This window comes from Eleutherodactylus coqui, chromosome 9 (assembly GCF_035609145.1).
Source record: "Eleutherodactylus coqui strain aEleCoq1 chromosome 9, aEleCoq1.hap1, whole genome shotgun sequence".
Lineage (NCBI taxonomy): Eukaryota > Metazoa > Chordata > Amphibia > Anura > Eleutherodactylidae > Eleutherodactylus > Eleutherodactylus coqui.
In genome coordinates this window covers 97,223,485-97,244,998 of record NC_089845.1, presented here as the reverse complement: position 1 = coordinate 97,244,998, position 21,514 = coordinate 97,223,485, and the positions used below count along the sequence as shown (strand labels likewise).

Genomic DNA, 21,514 nt, shown 5'->3' with positions numbered 1-21,514 from the left:
ACGATCGCCGATTAGCGATCGGCTGGTGTAACTGGCCCTTTAGGGGCTGTGCGGTAGTCACTCTGAATACAATCTACACCAGGCTTTTGCCTGTTAATATATTTGTCGCAGGGTTTACTTAGGCCTCATGTCCACGGGGAAAATCGGGCCCGCTACGGATTCTCCATGGAGAATCTGCAGCGGGTCCCTCCTGCCCCGCGGACATGAGCGCTTAAAATAGGAATTTAAAAGAATTAACTCACCCGCAGCGGACCGCGAAGGTCTTCTCTTCCTCACGGCCGGATCTTCTTTTTTGGCCGGCGGATGAACTCGCCACGTTGCCGCGCGCATGCGCCGGGCACATCTGCCGAAGCAAGAAAGATCCGGCCGTGAGGAAGAGAAGACCTTCCCGGTCTGCTGCGGGTGAGTTAATTCTTTTAAATTCCTATTTTAGGTCTCCCGCAGATCCGGACGGCTTCCATAGGCTTCAATAGAAGCCCGCGGGAGCCGTCCCCGCGGGAGACCCGCACGAAAATGGAGCATGTCCAGATTTTTTTCATGCTCCATTTTTAAAAAAATCCCTTTTATTGACCATCCGCGGGTATTTATCTACCCGCGGGTGGTCAATGCATCCCTATGGGGTGCGGATCCACGTGTAGGAGAAGAGTTAAAATCCGCTGCGGATTTTAATTCTTCTTTTGCCCGTGGACATGAGTCCTTAGGCCGGCATTTCACACGCTTGTCTAAGTAAATACGTCCCATTGATGTCCAGACATATCGGACTATTAGGCCTCATGTCCACGGGGAAAATCAGGCCCGCTACGGATTCTCCATGGAGAATCTGCAGCGGGTCCCTCCTGCCCCGCGGACATGAGCGCTGAAAATAAGAATAAATCAGAATTAACTCACCTCCCGCACGCTCCGGATTCTTCCTTCGCTGTCGCGTCATCTTCTCTGCGTCGCGGCCGGTTCTTCTTTCTTCGGCCCGGCGGATGCGCAGGATGACGTCGGTGATGTGCCCCACGCATGCGCCGGCCCAAAGCAAAATGATCCGGCCGCGACTGAGAGAAGATGGCGCCGCGACGAAGAGAAGAAACGGAGCGGGTGAGTAAAATCTGATTTTTGTCTCCCGCGGATCCGGACGGCTTCCATAGGCTTCAATAGAAGCCCGCGGGAGACCCGCACGAAAATGGAGCATGTCCAGATTTTTTTCATGCTCCATTTTTAAAAAAATCCCTTTTATTGACCATCCGCGGGTATTTATCTACCCGCGGGTGGTCAATGCATCCCTATGGGGTGCGGATCCGCGGGCAGGAGAAGAGTTAAAATCTGCTGCGGATTTTAATTCTTCTTTTGCTCGTGGACATGAGGCCTTAGGCTTTTTTGTTATAGTGAAAAATGCAGGACATTGTTTCTTTGGGGGGGGGGGGGAGAATGTAAAAACTGCAGGTTTTATACACACATTCCCCTTGAAGTCTACACTAATTTTGTAATTTGCTCATATTTCCTAAACCATGCAGTTTGGCACTCCTGTCATGTCACCGGCTCCTTTGGCACCAGTGATGCCCCATATACAAGTTGCACAACTCCGTAGTAGGGATGTAACTTATGATCACCTGTTTTTTGGAGTGGGCATTTCTTCAGCAGCCTGTGACTGGCTGCAGCAATCAGATGGGTTAGCAGGCACGTCACTGCTGCAGCCACATAAACCGAGATCGGTGTCCATCTGCCATCCCGGAGCGTTTTTCTATGTGAATACAGCATCTTTTTCTTATAGCGTTTCCTCTGACCAATTTCTTTATGAACTTGGACAATCCCTTTAATGACCAGACACTGCTGACCTATTTTAGGTTATGCCTCAAAGTTGTGGGGTGACAGACATGGCTTTAAAATCTATGCCATTTTAATAGATGAACATTTTCTGCATTTGTCAAGCAGCCGGTCATCCGGGTTACAGCTATGTATATACCAAACTTCACTGAAGGGCACAAACTGCAGGTATTTAAAGAAGCGCTCCTTAACCCTTTCCAATCCAATTTGTATCCTGGTTTTCCTAGGAGGTTTACTCTTTCAGCCGTTATACAACGGCGCTATATGCTGGCTAAAGCCAGTACTGCATGAGGTGACACGTTGGATAGGCTTCGACAGCAGAGAGGCTGGCAATATACAGTAAGAGAACCCCGACGGATGTCTTCCAACATCGGAGCTATATGGCCTTAAATCATAATGTTTTCAGTGGTCAGACAGTGGATTGGAAAGGGCTAAAAACATATATATTTTTTTTTCATGCCTGCGCCCCTCAGCTGACTTTCTATCACTATCCGGAGGTCTCCCCTGTATTTTGTCTTTCATGCAGTACAGCATCCTGTCGGATACTTATTGGGCACCATCTCTGTTACTTTCCACCAATCCCATGATGCATAGCCCCTAGCTAATGCTGTGTTGATACCGTTTCTACCTGCTGGCAGGACATTGTAAATACCATGAGATCACATGACCCAACTGAAAGGAATTTTTTAGATTTGCTTCTTTAATGACCACCTTTGGTCACATGTGAGGGGCAATAAGATTGCATGTTTACTGAGACACCTACTTCACACTTCCACCGCAGCAATAAAACACTTCAGATAGTCATTTTTGAAGCTCTTGCACTGCAGGTGACCAGATAGGGACAGACAATCCGGGAAGTCGTCCACCACAATCTGCAGGAGAGTCCCTTACCGATCCGCGTTGTCCCTGGAATGAACACTGGTCCATGTTTCGGGGCCCCAGGGTCCATACGCCATACCATCATGTAGAGCATCCATGCCTTCCTATTCAAGTACGCTATTGTTTCAATGTGGGACATCCATACTGAGATGTAACGCTGGATCCGCCCTTCTGACTTCACCCTCTATAGTATGGAACACGTATTTTCAGAGACTTGATTGGAACTTTTTAGTTTACGGAATGGAGGAGGAAAATGCAGCTTTACTAGAAGGGCTGTTAACATCCCTTTTTAAGGTAGTGTATTTTATCCCGTGCTTCATCCAGCTTGATGGTTGGTTAGACGATGTGCCCAATACTCCAGCCATCAATTAAAATTCCTCTCTGCCTGGCACAATGGTTCATATACTGTAAATAGGAAGCTGTGTGAGCAGAGGCCTCCTTCCTGTTTGGCCGGACATGTAACATCTCTGTGTGGGGCTGCCTGGAAATGTACCGATGTCATCCCAAATCTATTTGGTTGGTTGTTTCCCCTAATGTGCTCAAAAAAGTGTAAGTATGCTTTCCAAAAAATTGTGATTTGTTCTCAGTGAGGTATGATACCTTTTAATGGCTAACAAAAACACATGATGTTACAGCAAGCAAGCTTTGGGGATATCTCGCCCCCTTTGTCAGGCTATTGAATGACACTAGTTTGGATGGCACAGAATTATAACATACAGATGCAGAGGGGAGGGGGACACATTCCTCTTGATCTAAATAAATGTTCACAGGCAGAAATTTGAGACTGTTTTGCACCTAAAACAACAAACAAAGCGGAGACATGCATCGTAAATCAGTCCACTGAGCTCAGGACAGTTTTATGATTAATTTTATTTCTCCTTTAACCTGCATTTGGAAGGAGATGCAGCACCACCTAGTGGATGGCAACATTCCACAAATTGACATGTTACAGGAACATGTCAAAAAGTTTTCGTCATTGGGAGTCCGGTTACTGAGACCCTCACCAATCACTAGACCGAGCCAGCAGGCTTTGGCTGAAAAATGAGCGCAGTTTTTCTCTTGAGCCCGTCTTCAACTAGCAAGCAGCAGCGGCGCTTGGGAGAGCCGCTTCATTCTAGCGATCATGGGCGGTCTCTGCACCCGCACAAACGGTAATCAAAACTTTTGCTGTATCACTGACATTTTCATAAATTTTTGGAATGCACAGTTACATGTTAATGGAAAAGCTGGACTGTTCATGGCCAATTAGCGTTGAGCGTTGATTTATTTGGGTATTTAGAAATCGTGAGTTTGGATTCCATACTTATAAATCTGCTGCTGCTTACAGCCCGCGGGGAGCAGGAGAAAGCTCTAGTTCTGTTCAGGGGATTGTGCGGCTTTTTAACCCCTCTATATGTCCCTTCTGTAGCGCAAATGTTACAGATTTTTACCTTGGATTTGCACTTTCAAGGCTGAAATTCATGGAAAGTCGAAAGTGAAATATACGTGACGCATGCAGATTTTGCGGCAGGCTTCCGGCCATATATACGAGGGGAGGCGGGTCTTGGTGTATGTTCACACTGCGGAAACAAGACTTATTTTGCCCCGTGTATGCTGCCTCTAAAAAGCACCACATATCCGCAGCCTGGCTGTGACGGTCTGCCACGAGTATGCAAAATATTTGACCTCCAACCCACAAACAGATTTAGCCCTTTTATAATGGACAAATCTGTGTGTAGAAATCCCAATGCGGAAACTGCGCAGACCAAATCTGCGTCATATCGTCTGCTGCGCGGTTTTCCATTGAGTGTAATGTGATCTCTCATTCCGCATCAAATTCCGTGGCAAGAATCTACCGTGTGAACAGACTCTTAGCTTTAGGGTGTGTTCACATGAGCGAATTTGCTGCAGATTTTGGTGCCGATCTACAGCAGGTTTCACCCCTTTTAACTAAATTTAAATTGAAGGAGTGAAATCCGCTGCTGATCTGCAGCCAATCAGCTACGTGTAAAGCCACCATTAAAGGGGTCATGTCGTACACTGATGTATGAATAGGTCATCAGTATCCGATCGGTGGGGGGCGACTCCTGACACCCCTTGCTGATCAGCTGGTTTAAGGGGCCACGGTGCTTGTGTGGCTCCTGGTACTTCTGCTCGGTCACACTTGGGCCCAATCTGCAGAAAGGTCACGCGGCTGAACGTGTTTTAGCCTTTTCACACATCTCATTGGCGGGGATGCCAAGTGTTGGAGCGCCAACGATCTGAAATTGATAAACCATCAATATTTTAGTCTTGGAAAACCTCTTTGAACTGCTCTGCAGACCTGAAGGCGGCACTTTGATGGGAAGCAGGGGAAGTTTATAATTCTGGTATTGCTGACAATTCAAAAGTGTGCAAACGAATAGCATTCATCCATCAGGTTGACATGGGACACATCTGGCTGCACATACTACATGTCACACATACATGACACGATGAACAATCTGCTGCAGAACGTTTCTGTTATCACAATATGGAGCAAGTCTGAGTCAGCCAGAAGCATCCCGATGCTGATAAATGCCCGCATATGGGAAAGTATTCTAGGAGCGACATCATTACTGGTGAACCAGAAGATGTATGTCTGCAAGCTTCCAGTCTGCTTAGGCCTCTTCATCGGGGCGAACCTGATAGACCTGGTAGCCTCCAAAGCTTGCAAATAGCTTTATTGGCGAACCAGAAAACTGTATCGCTCCTAAATACTTCTGCCCCTTCCACACAAGGGTATTTATCACCGCTGAATTTCTCCTGAACTGCTATATTGGCTGTTTTGCTTAAAATCCTGGATTTGCTCCGCCCATAAATGCCGATCTATTAGAACTTTTGCTATATGTGGTAGTATTATTGTGTTTTGTTTCCGTGTTTTTACACTTTTTTTGTTTTATAGTTACAATGTTTGTGGTATACCTTGTCTGTGTACAGCTGCATTGTCTAACCTCACCCATTCCGATGTCTTATATTGCAGGTTCCGCATGTTATTTTGTGTCTCTGCCATCAATATGTCTCCTAATGTTCCATTTATATTTCATTTCAAGTTCCACTAAGCAAGCCAAACGGGGCTGTCTGCAGTCTAGGACACTGACCCTATAGTATCTGGTGAGGTGGTCCTCGCACAGCTGATCCAAAGACTTCCTATGTGTAGAAAGAGACAGACGCTCGGGTGGAGCCCCCACTGGATTATATCATATGGAGACTAGGGAATATCTAGTTGACCATTGTCTTTAATCACGGACAACACTCTTAATTACTAGGGCGACTTTTACACAGTCACGGTCAAGCTGCAATTTGCGTGACATCGGAAAAACTTCGCTGCCATTTTCATCACGGTTGTGGTTTTTGCAGATAAAACCCATAAAAAAACTCACTTGTGAAAACGACAACCTCCCTGTAAGCCACAGCAGTAGCGCATACGGTTTTATCTGCACCTCCACCAGAACACGGAGTACACCCGTCGGCGGTATCCACTGCGAGTTTTGTCTGTTGCGGGTGATGTCACACATTCTTTTCTATGGGGTCAATAAAAAAAATCGCATTGCGCTTGCGTGCAGATGCAATTTTTACTTTTAATATGGGTGCGATACGTTTTTTTACTTTTTACTTTTTTTAAAAAAATGTGATTTTCAAATGCGTGAAAACTGCGTGCTCGGTGATGAGGTTTTTTTTTTAAATTGCAAAACGCATCACAATTATAGGGAAAATTACATGTTTACAAGTGCGACATCGGTCTAAGTTTCTCAGACCGATACCGTGCGTGCCCGTGTGAGGCCTCAGAGCACACTAACCATACACAGAGGACGTGTGCTGTGCGTGTAATTCCACGGACCGCACATACCTCTGTACAAGCCTGTGAGGCTATATGCACGGGCTTTTCACATTGATCCATGGTCCAGAGTCAAACTTCTTGGCATGTTCTTTTCATGGATGAGAAATAGGACAGACATGTCCCATGTCCATGTGTTCCATAGCACATGGGTGCAACTTGCAGTAGCACCAGTCCGAGTCTGTCGGGCACAGCTCACACTTGCGACTAATGTGCACCCAGCCTTAGGACACCACTTTGAAGTAGTTCATCCATGGAGTGGTATCCCAATGCTGCAGATTTCAGCAGACTGCCTTGCATGTGGGTTTCATCAGTTATTTTACTACCAGCCATTAACTGGCAGGGTCTATGATGGAAATCTCTGTGCTGAATCAACCATATACTATTTAATATGAAAGCGGCTGCTTCTAGGCTACGTTTACAGCAGACCTTTTTCACGTCGGCATCGGACGCTTCGGGGCCTCTGGTGTAGGCACATTCATAAAATCCCAGATAGGTTAGTAAGGCTCAACCGAGTAAATTATGGCGATTGTAGGCCCAGGACTACTTTTTCCTAGAGCCAGAGACTACAGTCAGTGTCTTAAGTCCTCTTTGCAGCGGAGAAGTGGCCGTGCATGGACCTCCCCTCCATTATAGTAGGTGGAAGAGACCGAGGAGTCTTTGTGTGTCTTTGCGCCTGTTTGCTATATTGAGGGTTCGTATTACTTGGACTTCAACCAAACAGATACTTATGGCACACACTATAGGTATGATATAGATGGACCAGTGCTATATGTATTTGGAGGTCTGATGAGGATGGTATAGTGATGCAGGATAGCAGAGCCTGCACCATGAGCCAGGCTCTGAAAAATAAAAGGACCTGTCCTTATGTCGAGCTCTTTTTAAAGGGACAAGTCCACACAGAAGCTGGAAACCTAGCCTTGTATCCCCTCCTTATTGGTGGTCTTTACTGATGTGTCTGGCTTCCCATAAGTTACCAGACGTCTGAGTAACAAAGGGGTTTTCCCATTGTAAATTATTGATGGCCTATTCTTAGGATAAGTCACCAGTAGTAGATCAGTGAGGTCTGCTGCCTAGGATCCCCTCCAATCAGCTGTCCTTCGGCTGGTGTGCTGAGCTAATCTTTACAGGAAGCAGACAGCTCCCTTCCCACTCCTGTGGCCAGGCTTGGTACTAGAGGCAAAGTTCCCATTTGAAGCCAATGGCCTGCAGTATCTAGCCTGGCCAATGCAGTGGGAACGGAGCTGTCTGCTACCTGCAGAAATCTGCTCAGTACAAGAACTCAGTGGCCCAGTGAACAGCTGGCTGTCCTGGGCTGATCTACTATTGATGATCCTAAGGATTTGCCATTAATAATAATCAGCTGGGCAGCCCCAGTTATGCAGTTGCAGGTAGCTGTAATATGGAATAGTTTAGCATCCGGATTACAGTTACAATACCCTGGAGGCTCTACTGAATTGGGCTTGGATCACCATAGGCTCTTATGGCGGTCTTGGTCCGGTCCAGTAGAATGTCTGTGTATTATGATTGTAATAAGGATGCTAACATGAGATATTTTTTTTTTTTTTTACAGCTGACTGTAACTGAGCTCGAGGGTATCCTATGTGGGGAAATTTAAATTGAACCACCTTTTCATTACATACCCTGGTTTTTTTTTTCTCTCCTTGTTCTGCAACTACCGTATATATAATATACATTGTGCGCCACCAAAAACTGGCAGCCTGCATGATACTCCTTCTGCTTTTCCTGCAAACAGGGTTGTTTTTTCAGGATGGGAAAGATATGTCTGCTTTCTTCCTGAGGCGGGACCCCTCCTGTCCATGGGCTGAACGTCACATTACAGTACGCATATTAGCAGTTTACGCTTAGGTTAAGCAGCGCTGCTGATTAGCGCCACCTTCAGCACCACGTGACTACACAGCGTGCACGCGCATTGCCTTCAGCAGCCGTGCACTACACACTACACTTAAGCAGCACGGGGTTAGGTTTAGGATTACCTAAACCTAACCCCAACCCTAAACCTAACCCTAAACACTAACCGTAAACACTAAAACTAACCCTACACCTAACCCCGTGCTGCTTAACTGTAGTGTGTAGTGCACAGCTGCTGAAGGCAATCCGCGTGCACGCTGTGTAGTCACGTGGTGCTGAAGAGCCAATCAGGTGGCTCTAATCAGCAGCGCTGCTTAACCTAAGCGTAAACTGCTAATATGCTTACAGTACGCCCCAATCCCTGCAATGGACGGAGGTGATGCCGTTCTGGAAGGAAGCAGCCATGGTTTTTTTAAGCAGTTTTTCTACTCCCGGACAACCCCTCTTAGATAGATCCAGGGAGACGGTTCTAGAACGGATTCTGTGGAAATCCACATCATGGTATCCTATACAGGGGTGTGCAGAACAGTATTGCATCACATGCTCCATTCAGTGTTTGGTACTGAAACCCGTCCGAAAGCTGAATAAAACCTCGGTGAACGGCTGTAAATAGAAGAAGAAAAAAAAAAAATAATAATCTTTATTTGTATAGTGCCAACTTATTCCACAGCGCTTAAAAATGTTTTAAAGGTTCAATTTAAGGTAAACTTTCAAAAAAATTAAGAACCGTTCACGGAGCTTTTATGCGGTTTACTTTCTGTTGTCTCTGAATAATGGCATTTTCTTGCACGACTCTATATGGTAAATCTTATGGTGGTTTACAGTTTTGCAGATTTTCCTTACCAGCTGCAGTAAAATGTCAGTGGGTAGGACATGCTGCATTAAAGCGACCCTTCAGGCCTAGAGAAACAAAGATGGCCGTAGCAGTTCTGACTCCCTGATGTACAGTGTGCACCAGTATGCATCATTAGTCGTAGACGCTACACCTACCAGTGCTGGCCGGTCAGAGCAGCCTGTAGGGTCTTAGACTACCCATGTATACTATTGCACAGTGGACAGCAGGTAGTCAGAGAGCGGTGCCGCCATCTTGGTTTATCCAGGCCCAAAGGGTCACTTTAACCAAAATATGCTGCAAACCCCAAGAACTGTACATTTTAACAAAAGCAAAATGTAACTGAACACTTCGGTTTTCCAGTGCAAACTTTGACCATTTTTATCCCTGTGACTGCAGACACTGGGTGAAGTCTGGCTGCCCACATAGACACTTGTGTGCATTCATTTTGTATTTGCAGTGTACTTTAGGTGTACGCGGCCCCTGGTTTGACTTCTACCTCTGAAACCTCATATAGTTAAACCCCCTCAAAAGGGGGGCCACATAGCAAAGATCAAAATGGGTCAACAGTACAGTGCCAGGTTCTGCCACCCAGATAGATGGACCTGGTGTTTGTTGCTCATACCATGATCCTTATGCCTGTTCCCCATCTCATTATTTGCAAACCATTACATTTCACTGGAACCCTACACAGGTTCTGGCCATCCTGCAGTAAATGGGATATGACCAACTGGCACTGGGCCCCCCTCTGCTAGCACCCCATAACAGCCATGGTCTGTTTATACAGCATGTATGCCCTCGCTCTTCACCATAGGGTAGCTCCTGAAGAAATGTGCTCTTCCTGGGGAAGACCTACCACTATCTAATGCCTGTCTACCAGTAAACTCCTTAGAGCTGATGTCCAATTGTAAGCTATTAATGGCCTATCTGCAGGATACGTCATCAGTGGAGATCTGCTAACTGGGATCTCCACTTTAATTGGCTGTCTGGGGAGCAATGTACATATGCACTAAGCTAATTTCTGCAGGAAACTGACTCTATTCCTACTCCTACACTCCAGTGGCCTGTCTTGGTATTACAGGCAAAAGTTTATATTCAAGTGAATTACCTGTAATACCAAGCCTGACCACTGCAGGGGGAACAGAGCTGTCTGCTTCCAGCAGAAATCTGCTCTGTTCATAAGCACACCGGCCTGGTGATTAGAGGGGATCCCAGGCTGTGGACCACCACCGGTCTATCATTGGTGGGCTATCCTGCTGATAGACCATCAGTGGTTCTATAACTGGACAACCCTTTTAACTAGGTTACAACAAATCCCATCCTTCCACATAACCCTGGTTGGGAATCGCTGATGTAATATGTATGGACAACTTTAATCTGGGCAAGGTAAGAAATTAGGACAAGGAGAGAACAAAAAAAACAGATGGACAATCCTTTGTAAACCACAACTTGAACATACCCACTTCAAAAAGTATGTGACCCTCCCTTAACACAATGGTGTATACAGGTGATTACATGGCACATCTATATACAGTATTGGGTTTCACCTCTTGTCCTATCTGTTCCCCACGGTTTGAATGTCTGTAAATATTCTTGGATGTATCTCAGCAGGTTTTGTGTAAACTCCGATCCGTGTCACCGAAGACTTAGCGATACTCGCTTTGCATGGTTTACTACATCTTCACGTGTTACACACAACCATAAATGTTAACCATCTCTCAGACTTTTTTGTTTTGCAGTATCCTTTTTTGTGTCTTGCTCCTTTTTGCCTTTTCTGACTTATTTTTTCTTTTGTTCTGTACCCTTTTCTCTGTGCTATCGGTAGAATCATTTTCTTCCTGTTTTCATATTCAGGTAGTATCAGTGGCTGAGTACCACCGCAGGATCGATGCACTAAATACTGAAGAACTGCGTACTCTCTGCAGACGTCTCAAGGTGCCCTCTTCAGTAGTTTCCCCATTTCCAGGAAACCAAAATTTCTTCATCTTTGTAGTGAGACCTAAGAAAACACATTCCCTGCTAATGTTTAGTCTACAGATCCCTGGCAGATTTCATCGTGTGCTCCTCCATTGCTGCAGAGTAGATACTGTAGCTAGAATAACAAAGGAATAGTTCCAAGGCTCCATTCACGCCAACGTAGACCAAGTGTGTTTTTAGCAGAACGGAATTGCAAAACTTAATTTGCTTGATTTTCTCTCAGAGTTCCTGCAGGCAAAGATACGGTAAGCGCTGTTCACATCGAGAGTCGGAGGTTCCATCGGAAGCCTCTGTTGGTGAATTCCGTAAAAACGCAGGACAAAATAGCGCCGCATACCGCGCTTTTTCATCTTATAAAGTGGCAGATCGACTGGATCCCATTATAGTTAAAGGGGTTTTCAAGGCAGAAATACTATTGATGACTTACCCTCAGAATAGGTCATCAATAGTTGACTGACCCAGGTCCGCCACTCAAGAACCCGGCCAAACAGCTGAGCGGGCTCATCCAGTCAGTGCCGCCACACAGGCCGGAGCGGAAGCTGCTCCTCCGAATCCTGTGTAGTATCCAGCAGTTGTAACTAGGCGCAGATCTCATTGGGACATGTACCTGCAATTAGTCGCCAGCCACTACACGGGGGTCGGAGCAGCTTCCCCTCCGGCTCCTGTGTTTAACGGCACCGACGGCATTTGCCTGCTCTACTGATCAGCAAGATTCCCAAGCAGCGGGTCCCGGCTGATCAACTATTGATGACCTATCCGCATTTGAATTCTGCTGCGGATCCACGTTAAAGTGTTGTGGATTTTGGTGCAGATTTTACACTGAGGAACATGCGCATCATTTCTGCTGCATAGGAAGTACCCTAAAGGGGGATTCCTGGAGTAAGATTTTGATAACCCAGCCTCCGGATCGGTCACGAATATCATATCTATCGGAGTCCAACACTCAGGTTTCATTCCGATCAGCTGATTAAAGGCCTCTGGCGTCACTTGCGATGGTCGCATGCCCTGAGAGAAACTGTCCTACTAAAGTGAATGGGACTGAGCTGGTATATCTGGCACAGCCGCTATGAAACGTGCGGCGCTGTGCCTGGTATTTAGTGAAGTGGCTGCAGAGTCAACCCGAATGCCATGGCCACTTCAGAGAGTGAATGGTGATCCTTACTCATCTGATATCAATGACCTATCCTGAGATTAGCTCATCAATATCTTGGCCTCGGAAAGCCTCTTTTACCATTCTTCAAGGGCTTTTCCAACCAGGAATATTCATCTCCTGTCAAGTAGATATGTGCTAAGTGTGATATCCGTGGGGCCCAATAGTTGGACCCCTGTTGATCCTAATGCCAAGGGGCCACATTTAGGATGAGTGTGTATGGCACTGTAGTTGAGCACGGGTGCACTTGGCCCATGCTACAACTTTATGGCAGTTAAAAAGCAATTCCCATCTTAGGTCTTGGCATATTGAGGTCTTGGCATATTGCTTAGATATGCCATCAGTTTATGACTGGGTCTGACTATGGGACTCCGACTAAAAATGAAGGGGTCCCATAGGAGTGTTCAGGGAACGTTTTGCAGGGAACAACTGGTGATGGGGACACAGTGCTGTGCCACCTTCATCCTCCATATTTGAGGGCTCGGGTATCCTAGTGGTCAGTCCCCCACTGACTGTGAATTGATGGTGGTACTAATGATATGCCATCACATTACTAGATGGAAATACTGCATGCACCGTACAAACTCCTCACCACTGCTGTGCCGGTGGAAGGGGCTGGGCTTCCCCATTCCAGCAATCCACGGACCCCCAATGATGGGACCCAAGTGTATGTTACATTTCCCAGTTATCCGGTGGGTACATGGCCAGTCTGTTGGGATACCCCTCTAGACAAAATGTAGTGCAGAAGCCAGACGTAGTCTTTTTTGCAATTCCGCTTCAGTCTGCGTGTGCCGCCTCGGTGTTGGTGTAAATGGAGCCAAAGTCTTTTCTCTCTCTCTGTTCATTGTTTTGCTTTTGCAGTGTTCTTTTTTTACATTGTGTTGGTTTGTCCCTGTTATATATGTGTGTCCTGCATATAGCAGCGTCCTACTGTCTCCTCTCTCATTTCCATGATTGACTGGCACATCCGAATCATGGAGTAATGATTGATAGGCCGACTGATGAAAGCTTATATTACTATAGATTATTGGACCAGAAGACAGAACTTGAGAATTTAGTGGTATTTTGTTGCAGCAGGTCAGCGACACATTTTCAGGGGGGGATGTTTTTTTTTGTTAGTCCATTCAGTTGTAGCAGAACAATAGTAAAGCTTTCATCGTTGGGCGGGTTGTGCTGACACCGTTCTTTGTATGTTTTGCTCTCTCTGGAATGTGCAGCCTTTGTATTGTGTTGCGTGTGATAAGCGGCCATGTATATCATGCCTTATTCTCCAAGCTGGCAAGTCTATGTTCAGTTTTTTTGGGGGGACTGTAGACTTTCATTGCTGACAAATTTATTTATAAATATTTATTTTAACTTTAAACCTTTTATGTTCTACAGTATTTGCCAACTTTGAGAGGGGAGATTCCATAAATTGGTTGGGGGGAGGGAGTCTTGCTTTTTGTTCTTCTCCATCCATTTATACAAGACGTACCCTGAGCCTATAGCATTTAATCATAAATGGTGCATATAACCTCCTTCAGCACACCAAGGCGTGCACAGTTCTGGACTCCGCTACTCAGGAAGGATGTAGCAGTGCTTGAAGGGATTCAAAGAAGGGCAACTAAATTATTAAATGGAATGAGAGAAATGGAATACCCAGAGAGGCTATCCAAATTGGGATTATTCATCCTGGAAAAAAGACATCTAAGGGACGACCAAATAACTATGTATAAAACATTAGGGGACAATACAAGGATCTCTCCCATGATCTGTTTATACCCAGGACTGTGATGGTAACAAGAAAGCGCCCTCTACGTCTAAAGAAACGAAGGTTTCATCACCAACACAGAAGTGGGTTCTTTGCTGTAAGACCAGTGAGACTGTGGAACTCTCTGCCTGAGGACGTGGTGATGGCAAAATCCATAGAGGGGTTTAAGAGGGACCAGATGTCTTTCTAGAGCTATATGATATTACAGGATATAAACATTAGGTGACCAGCGGGGTTGGTTATCTCAAATGTTGATCCAGGGATTACTGTGGCTGCCATTATGGAGTCAGGAAGGATTTTTTTTTTTCCCCTCTGAATCAGCTATATGGCTGCTTGTTGTTTTTTTTTTGTTTGTTTGTTTTTGTTTTATTTCCTCTGGACCAACAAGGGGGTATTTTGAAACACATTGAACTAGATAGACAGGGTCTTCATTCAGTCTAAAATACTATGTTTTAGACCACACACAATATAGACCCCCTAAATAAAGATATAGAGCCCAGCTGTGCATTCAGTCCCCATGTCCTTAGCTTCCTTATAGACCTCTTTTACTGACCTTTTTAAAGGGGTTGTACTAAGTTTTAAAGTTATACCCGATCCAATAACTTTATGAATGGTGGAGGTCTAACCGCTGGGACCCAGTGATCCTGAGAACAGGGGTCTGATCAGTCCCTGAATGACTAAAACTGAATTCGTGTAGGTGTGTCACTGCTCCATACACTACAATGACTGCACCAGAGATTAAAGTTCAAGCACTTCAACAATCCCCAGCAACTTCATGGAAGTGAATGGAGTAGTGGTGACACTACACTGCCTCCACTCTATTCACTTTGGGACCCCCAGTACCCCATTCTCAGGATCAGTGGCGGTCCTAGTAGTTGGACACCTACGGATCATGAAGTTATTCCCTAAGCTGCCCGTACACCATAAACAACTGTCAAACAATCGTTCGTTCAACAGCGGTTTTCCCCAGCTCAGACATTAAAATTTAACATCTGCCCCCCACTGCACCCCCAAATCTATCCTTTCCCCGACATAATCTGTCAGGGAAAAAGTTGGGCTGCCCCCTTAGACATTGTCGTCATCTGATCTTTAGACCACAAGGTAGGTCCTCTCTCCCTTGGGCTCCTCTGTAGACAGTATTTTTGGCGGTGCCAAGGGGTGGAGGTAAGCACAGGAACGCGGAATGTGAGGCACTTCTATTTACGGGGTTCACATTTGTCATTTAATATGAATGACCTGCCAATCTGTCTTTCATGTTACAAAAAAATAGCCCCTCACTACAAGAAGTAGTCAAAATCTATTTCCGGTGACACCTGTGCATAGCCTGCTATATGCACTCCGTCTGGCTGTATACGGAAGACGTCGTTGGATCGTTGCTTCTGAAGACCAGCAGAACTCATGATGCAGTTTACCAAAATGTTGAAAAATCTCAGTGGGATTGCACACACTTCCCATTCTCTTGGTGGAAAGCTATGGATGGCATTCACTGTATTGGGGTTGGAGTGTTTCTGGGACCCCCAACAAATACACAGAGAATGTCTAAGTGCAATGTCTTGTTAGCAACATTTAGCTTGGGGCTACACTGCCTCTTTGTAGCGCATTGATGGTTAAAATCAGGCAAGCTACTGATGCAGCCCAAAGAAGTCTATGGAGTTGCATGTGATCTTGTAAACAGCAGCTGCAACTCAATAGTTAAAAATCAACCTGTAGCGCTACAAAAAGTCGCCACGTAGCCTAGGCCTAGAGCCGACTGCATCAGTGCTTAAAGCAGATGCTGTAAATGATCTCTGAGGGAAGATCTGCTGCTCAAAGACATTAACACTTAAAGGGGTATTCTGGAGACTGGACATTTTTGGATCGCTGAAAACCGACAGATTGGTGGGGGTCCGACCTCTGGGACCCCTACTGATCCAGAGACTGGGAGTCCCGTTTTCCCGTTCCTCTTCACTTCTCCCACCCACAGTGATGTCAGATTGAATGGAGTACTGGTCGCTTACGCGCAGCTGCCGCTCCTTTTCATTTCAATGGGTATGATGGAAATGGACGACTGTTTTGTACTTGGCTATCTCTGGAAGTCTCATTGAAAACGGATGGCGTAGTATTACATATGATCTACTTCTCCAGTATCGTTGCACCCCCGGAGTTGGGGTATTGGACTCTCATTCTCAGGATCAGTTGGAGTCCTAGCGGTCGAATCCCCACAATCTACAAGTTTTTACCTATCCAGTGGGTGAAAACTTGAACAAATATCCAGCATCCGGAACACCCCTTCAAATCACAGACCAACGAATGAGAGGTATACCAAGTGGGATCCTGCTTTCATCTGAAGAGAACGGGGCGCCAATGGTGGACCTCTTACATGTGTTGTTTTCTAGTGACTACCAATGGCGCTGCATGCTCCAACTACGGGAGGTTGGACCCACAGGAGGTCAGTGGTCATCCTGTGCAACCTGATTGGGCTGCAGGTAGTGCATTGTCCTACAAGGGCACTGGTAAAAATCAAAACTAGAGAAGAATCGGGACAGAGAGGAATTGTCTCCATTCCCTTTTTGGAGTGTCTTGCTGTTACCTCTCCGGCGCTCCTGTTGTCCCTTTCATTTTCACCAAAGAGGGTGAAATGGATTCACAACCACTTCTGCTTCCTAACCGGACAGATTGATATCCCTGACGTGTAAGGTACTTGGCGTTATATGGGGATGCTGAAGTGTTACCAAAATGTTTTTACTTTTTTTGAGCCGTGCATCTTGCAGACGTCTTCCTCTTAGTTCTTAAGATGCTACATTTTAAATCATAATGGTGAGAAAAATGAAGCAGACCCTTACTAATACCCCTCTGCAATAGGTTTATGGGGGCGGCGGCATGGTTCTTGATGGATCGCAGGCAGCTGTTAAACTAATACCGGTCCACTGTTGGCCTGACGTACAGAGCTTGGCCACAAATAAAGTTCAGCAGAACTGACATTCTAGTGGTAACCCCCCCCCTGAGCTGACCGAAGGACAGGGCTGCAGTATAATATCACACACTGCGGAGCTCTTCAGTTACTGCCCACATTTCTTAAGAAGTAAAATCACTTGTCACAGGCTTGTGTTTTTAATACATTTTGCTGCCCCAGGTATAGTGAAAGTAGGTAGAAGTGTTACCAGATGGATCCCCACAGAGGTTTACTACTTGCAGTGAAAGTTTTTGAGCTTCTGTAGTGCTTTTTTTTTACTTCCCCCTTTTTGTGTTTTCTGATTCAGGTTTAGGATTGAGTCTCTCACACTTTTGAGTTCAGTGTCTACTGGGATTTGTAGTTGTTAGACCCTTCTGCATGTGGAGTGAGACTCTGTTCTGTGAATGCTCTATTCCAGTGTACCGTATTTCAGAGCACATTGCACATGAGCAAACATACACTATAAGGGTGCGTTCACACGGCCCCTGATTTGTTGCAGATTTTGATGCAAATTTTGTTCTGCACTTGAATTCAGTCGAAAGACTAAAATCTGCAGCAACTCATCTGCATGTGAATGCGCCATAACTATATATCCACACATGGCGGACAACCCACAGCGGATCCGCAGGGCAAAATCCGCATCAAAAACCACAGCGTTTGGTTTTTAAATCTGCAGCAGCATTTACTTCATTTGAAAAGAGATTCCACACAGAAAACCTGCTACTATGATTGATATGAAGTTCCGCATGTCCGATTTCCGTAGTGGATATTTTTTCCCGCAGCTTGAGAATGAGATTTTATAATCTAATTGACTTTGCTGTTACTGTAAATGTCACAAATTTTCCATGCAGACCATCTGCACAGAAAATCTGCCCCATGTGGAAATGCCCTAAGGGTATATTCACACAGGGCAGATTTGCCGCGAGGAAACTCTGTAGCGGTAACAGATCTGCGGTGGATGCTGGAGATTTGATGCAGATTTTGCTGCTGATTTTATCAGCTTGTTTTACATGCAAACTCCACGGCTATTGTTGTGAATTTGATGTGGACTTCAGCCTCTGTATTGTAATACGTAGTAAATTCACCCAAAATCCGGTGCTGAAATTTACTGGAGAATGCCTGCACTTTCAGAAAACTTTTGATATGTCATAAAGGCATGTCAAAAGTATTGGTGAGTGGGGGCCCTTCTGCTGAGACCCCTGCTGATCACTAGAATAAGGGGGCTGCAGCACTCATCCATGCACTGTTCCCCCTTCGGCTATGTTTGCTTGTTTTCAACTGCTTCCGGCAGCTGACGACAACCTCGTAGAGGTGTATAGAAGCTTCTACGCACATGACCTACTGGTATATTGGTCTCCAGTGGTTAGCACATTGGGGAGAATTGAACCATCTTCAGAGTAGACCCAAAACATGCACAGATTCATGGCAGTGGCTCTGAAATGCGTCTGATGACTTCCCCCGTGAATTGTCTTTTGTGCGGGTTTTATTAACTATTTCTTTTAATATCTTCTGAAGATTACAACAAGAGAAGACGTGAACTCCAAGCAAACTACAAGCATCAAAACGGACCTGGAACCGGAAGCCTTCCGACCCAACCTCAGTGATCCCAGTCAGCTTCTGCAAGTGGACCAGATAGAGAAGGTGCCATTGATGTATATAAAGAGCAGATGATAAACCAGAATATTTGAGACTGTTGAGCTGTATTGTGTGTACTTGTATATTTACCAAATACAGTATATATTTTAGTTTAGTGACCCCAATGTTTAATACAGGGAGTGTTTTGTGGTGTGTGCTGTCTTCTGCTATGCACAAAGCCTTTGATGTGCCGTAGAAAGCCTGAACAATCCCAGCAATGCTTTGTGTTCATTGCAGCTGTCCTCCAAATTCTCATATAAAGAAGGATAATGACTGCCACCAGTTGGAATGAAATGAAAGGCATCGGCCTAGATGAGTGCAAGCTTACTCTACCCCCTCTGTTTCTAAAAATGATCATTATTCGTGCCTGTCATTTATGAGTATAGGAAATAAGACTTGTCCTCTGTGAAGACCCGGAGTGTGGTACCGGTTTAAAGTTTACTTGAATGGTAGTTTTATTCCCCCTGTTTTTTTTTTTTTTCTTGCAGAAGTATTCTCCTAGAATGTGATATCTTGAACTAATGAGCCATTCAAATAAATGGGACTACATTGCCATTCCTTTTGCAGTGGGTGGCTGGAGCGTCGCTGTGCTGGAATGCACCGTAAAGGAACTGCAACACTCGTCTAAGATTACTTTCACTCATATTTTTAGGGGTCCAATGCTGGTTTGTTCACTGCGCAGAAAACGGTATGGAGAACAGAACCAGGATAGAAACTAGACAGCACCGTGGAGAACATGTGAGACTGAGTGCTCTGTGCTTTCTGTCTACTGTGAAAGACTCAGGGATGGAAACTAAAGGCCCATTGAGACACAATGATTATCGCTCAAAAGCCATCTTTTGAGCGATAATCGTTGTGTCTAAATGTGCCCATCTTTCACTGTTGGGCCAAATGACGGTTTTCAGTTCTGCTTGAAAACCGTTCAGCAGTACAGCTGAAAGCAGGACTGCAGGCTGTTTCTGATGTCTATGGTGCTGAATTCTCCATGGGGATTCCGTGGCTGAACAATAGAGCTAATTACAGAGCTCAGATCTTCTGCTGAGTTCCGTAACAGCTCCCAGAAGTTTATTTGCATGCAAATGAAGCTAATAAAGTACTAATATCAATTAGTGCCTATTAGTACTTTATGCAAAACGATCGCTGATCTTTCAATCTTTTTAAAGATATCTCTGTTTGTAAATAGACCTTAAAGAGTTCTGAACTCACATTCTCCCCAATGGTGCCATCCTGATTTTCTTCCCCATGCAGTTTTCTACGTGCGAGATGGAACAACTCTGGATCTCTAAGTCATAGCGTGAAAAAAGCTTAGCGACCCTCCAGTCCTCCAGACCTTTTAGTCCCAGAGACTAGAGGGGAAACGTTTACCTGGTTTGTATTCTTCACAGTTTGGTCACTGATCTGTCATCTTCTGGAGCTACTCATACTTTCAGGATTGATGCAGCAATTCTTAGACTGCTGATGCCCCACCAGTGGTCAGTGTGGATCAGGTAGTCCAAGACATTGGCTAGCATTACTCATGCAAGCAGCATTCACTGTCTGATTAACGCTGCACCGTCTGTGTGGAGTAATGATGGGCCCACTGCTGCCATGTTGGAAGAATGAAGAGGCGCCCCAGGAACAGATGGTTTAGTGGCTGAACTGGTAAAGGAAAGCACCAGGTAATGCCCACACACCTCCTCCGGTCCATGAACAGATTTTGCACCCAGCATTGAAGGGTCAGTTTAAGGGGTTTTGTCATTAAAAACAAAACAAAAACTTCTATACTTACCTATTCCTCTCCAGGCAGCATGCTTATCACATCTTCTGCTCACTGATCATCTCCAGTCCCCGTGGTCACATCACCTACAGCCAGCTCGATCCTCTTCTTCTTATGAAGCATGCATTCCCCGTATTCTTCTTCCTGACTGGCAGTGTACGCTATGTCCCTGTGACATAGCGTTCACTGCCTACAAAGGAATGCTGATCTATTGCAGAGACACAGGGCACATACACAGTCTCTGCAATAGCTCAGCAGTCCCTGATAGGCTGTGAAAGCTATGTTACTAGTGATGTAGCATACATTGCCGGGCAGGAAGAAGAATGCCTGTGAATGGATGCTTTGTCGCAGGAAGCGGAAGAATCGGCCAGCTAGAGGTGAGGTGGTTCCCCCGGGACTGTAGGAGACAGGAGAAGATCGTTGGGGAGAAGATAAGGTAAGTAGACGGCCTGGGGAGGAATAGGTGAGTATAGATTTTTTTTTTCTTATTTTTTTATTTATTTATTTTATTTTTTTTTATAATGGCAGAACCCCTTTAACGCTGTAGCCCCTTTATTCTAAGTATGCTGGGAATCCTGGTAGTCGAACTCTAGGGATTTACTAAGTGATGGATTTTGCTTGCAGTATGCCACAGCGGACTGTGGTGGGGAAAGCTTCATTGGTGTGTGTTCTTTAATATTTGCAAATTCCCTCTATTTACTTCAGCACAAAATGTGCCGATCCTCAAATACATTGAGTCAGTGTAGCACTCGAGCTGTGATATGAGGTTTTGCATTCTGCTCCTTCTGATCCAGAATGTTCATATAGAGTGTCTGTAATCAGGTTATGTAGCTTTAGGGTGGCCATACACATTAGATGGTCTGAGCCATGCAGCCACAACTCCATTCATTTCAACTTCAATGGAGCGGACTGAACTACCTGACCACTTGTCACTTGGCTATCACTGCCAGTCCCTTGGAAGTGATTGGTGCGACAGCACTCTTGCCTGATTGCCAAACCATTCAGACGACTCCTCACCATAAGGAATGCAGTAAGCCCTCAGTGAGGACGGGGAAAATGGGATCCCTGTTCTAGGGATTGGTGGTGG

The 21,514-nt window shown here is 45.4% G+C and overlaps 1 protein-coding gene across 1 annotated transcript in view; it reads left to right on the top strand.

Annotated features, from left to right (window-relative positions):
- The window catches only part of OXR1 (oxidation resistance 1), a 97,569-nt gene that overhangs the window by 58,003 nt on the left and 18,052 nt on the right, over positions 1-21,514 (top strand). Inside the window, exons 9-10 of the mRNA XM_066578867.1 lie at positions 11,082-11,162; positions 18,552-18,677. Coding sequence (XP_066434964.1) covers positions 11,082-11,162; positions 18,552-18,677 — 207 coding nt within the window. The remainder of the gene's footprint in view (positions 1-11,081; positions 11,163-18,551; positions 18,678-21,514) is intronic.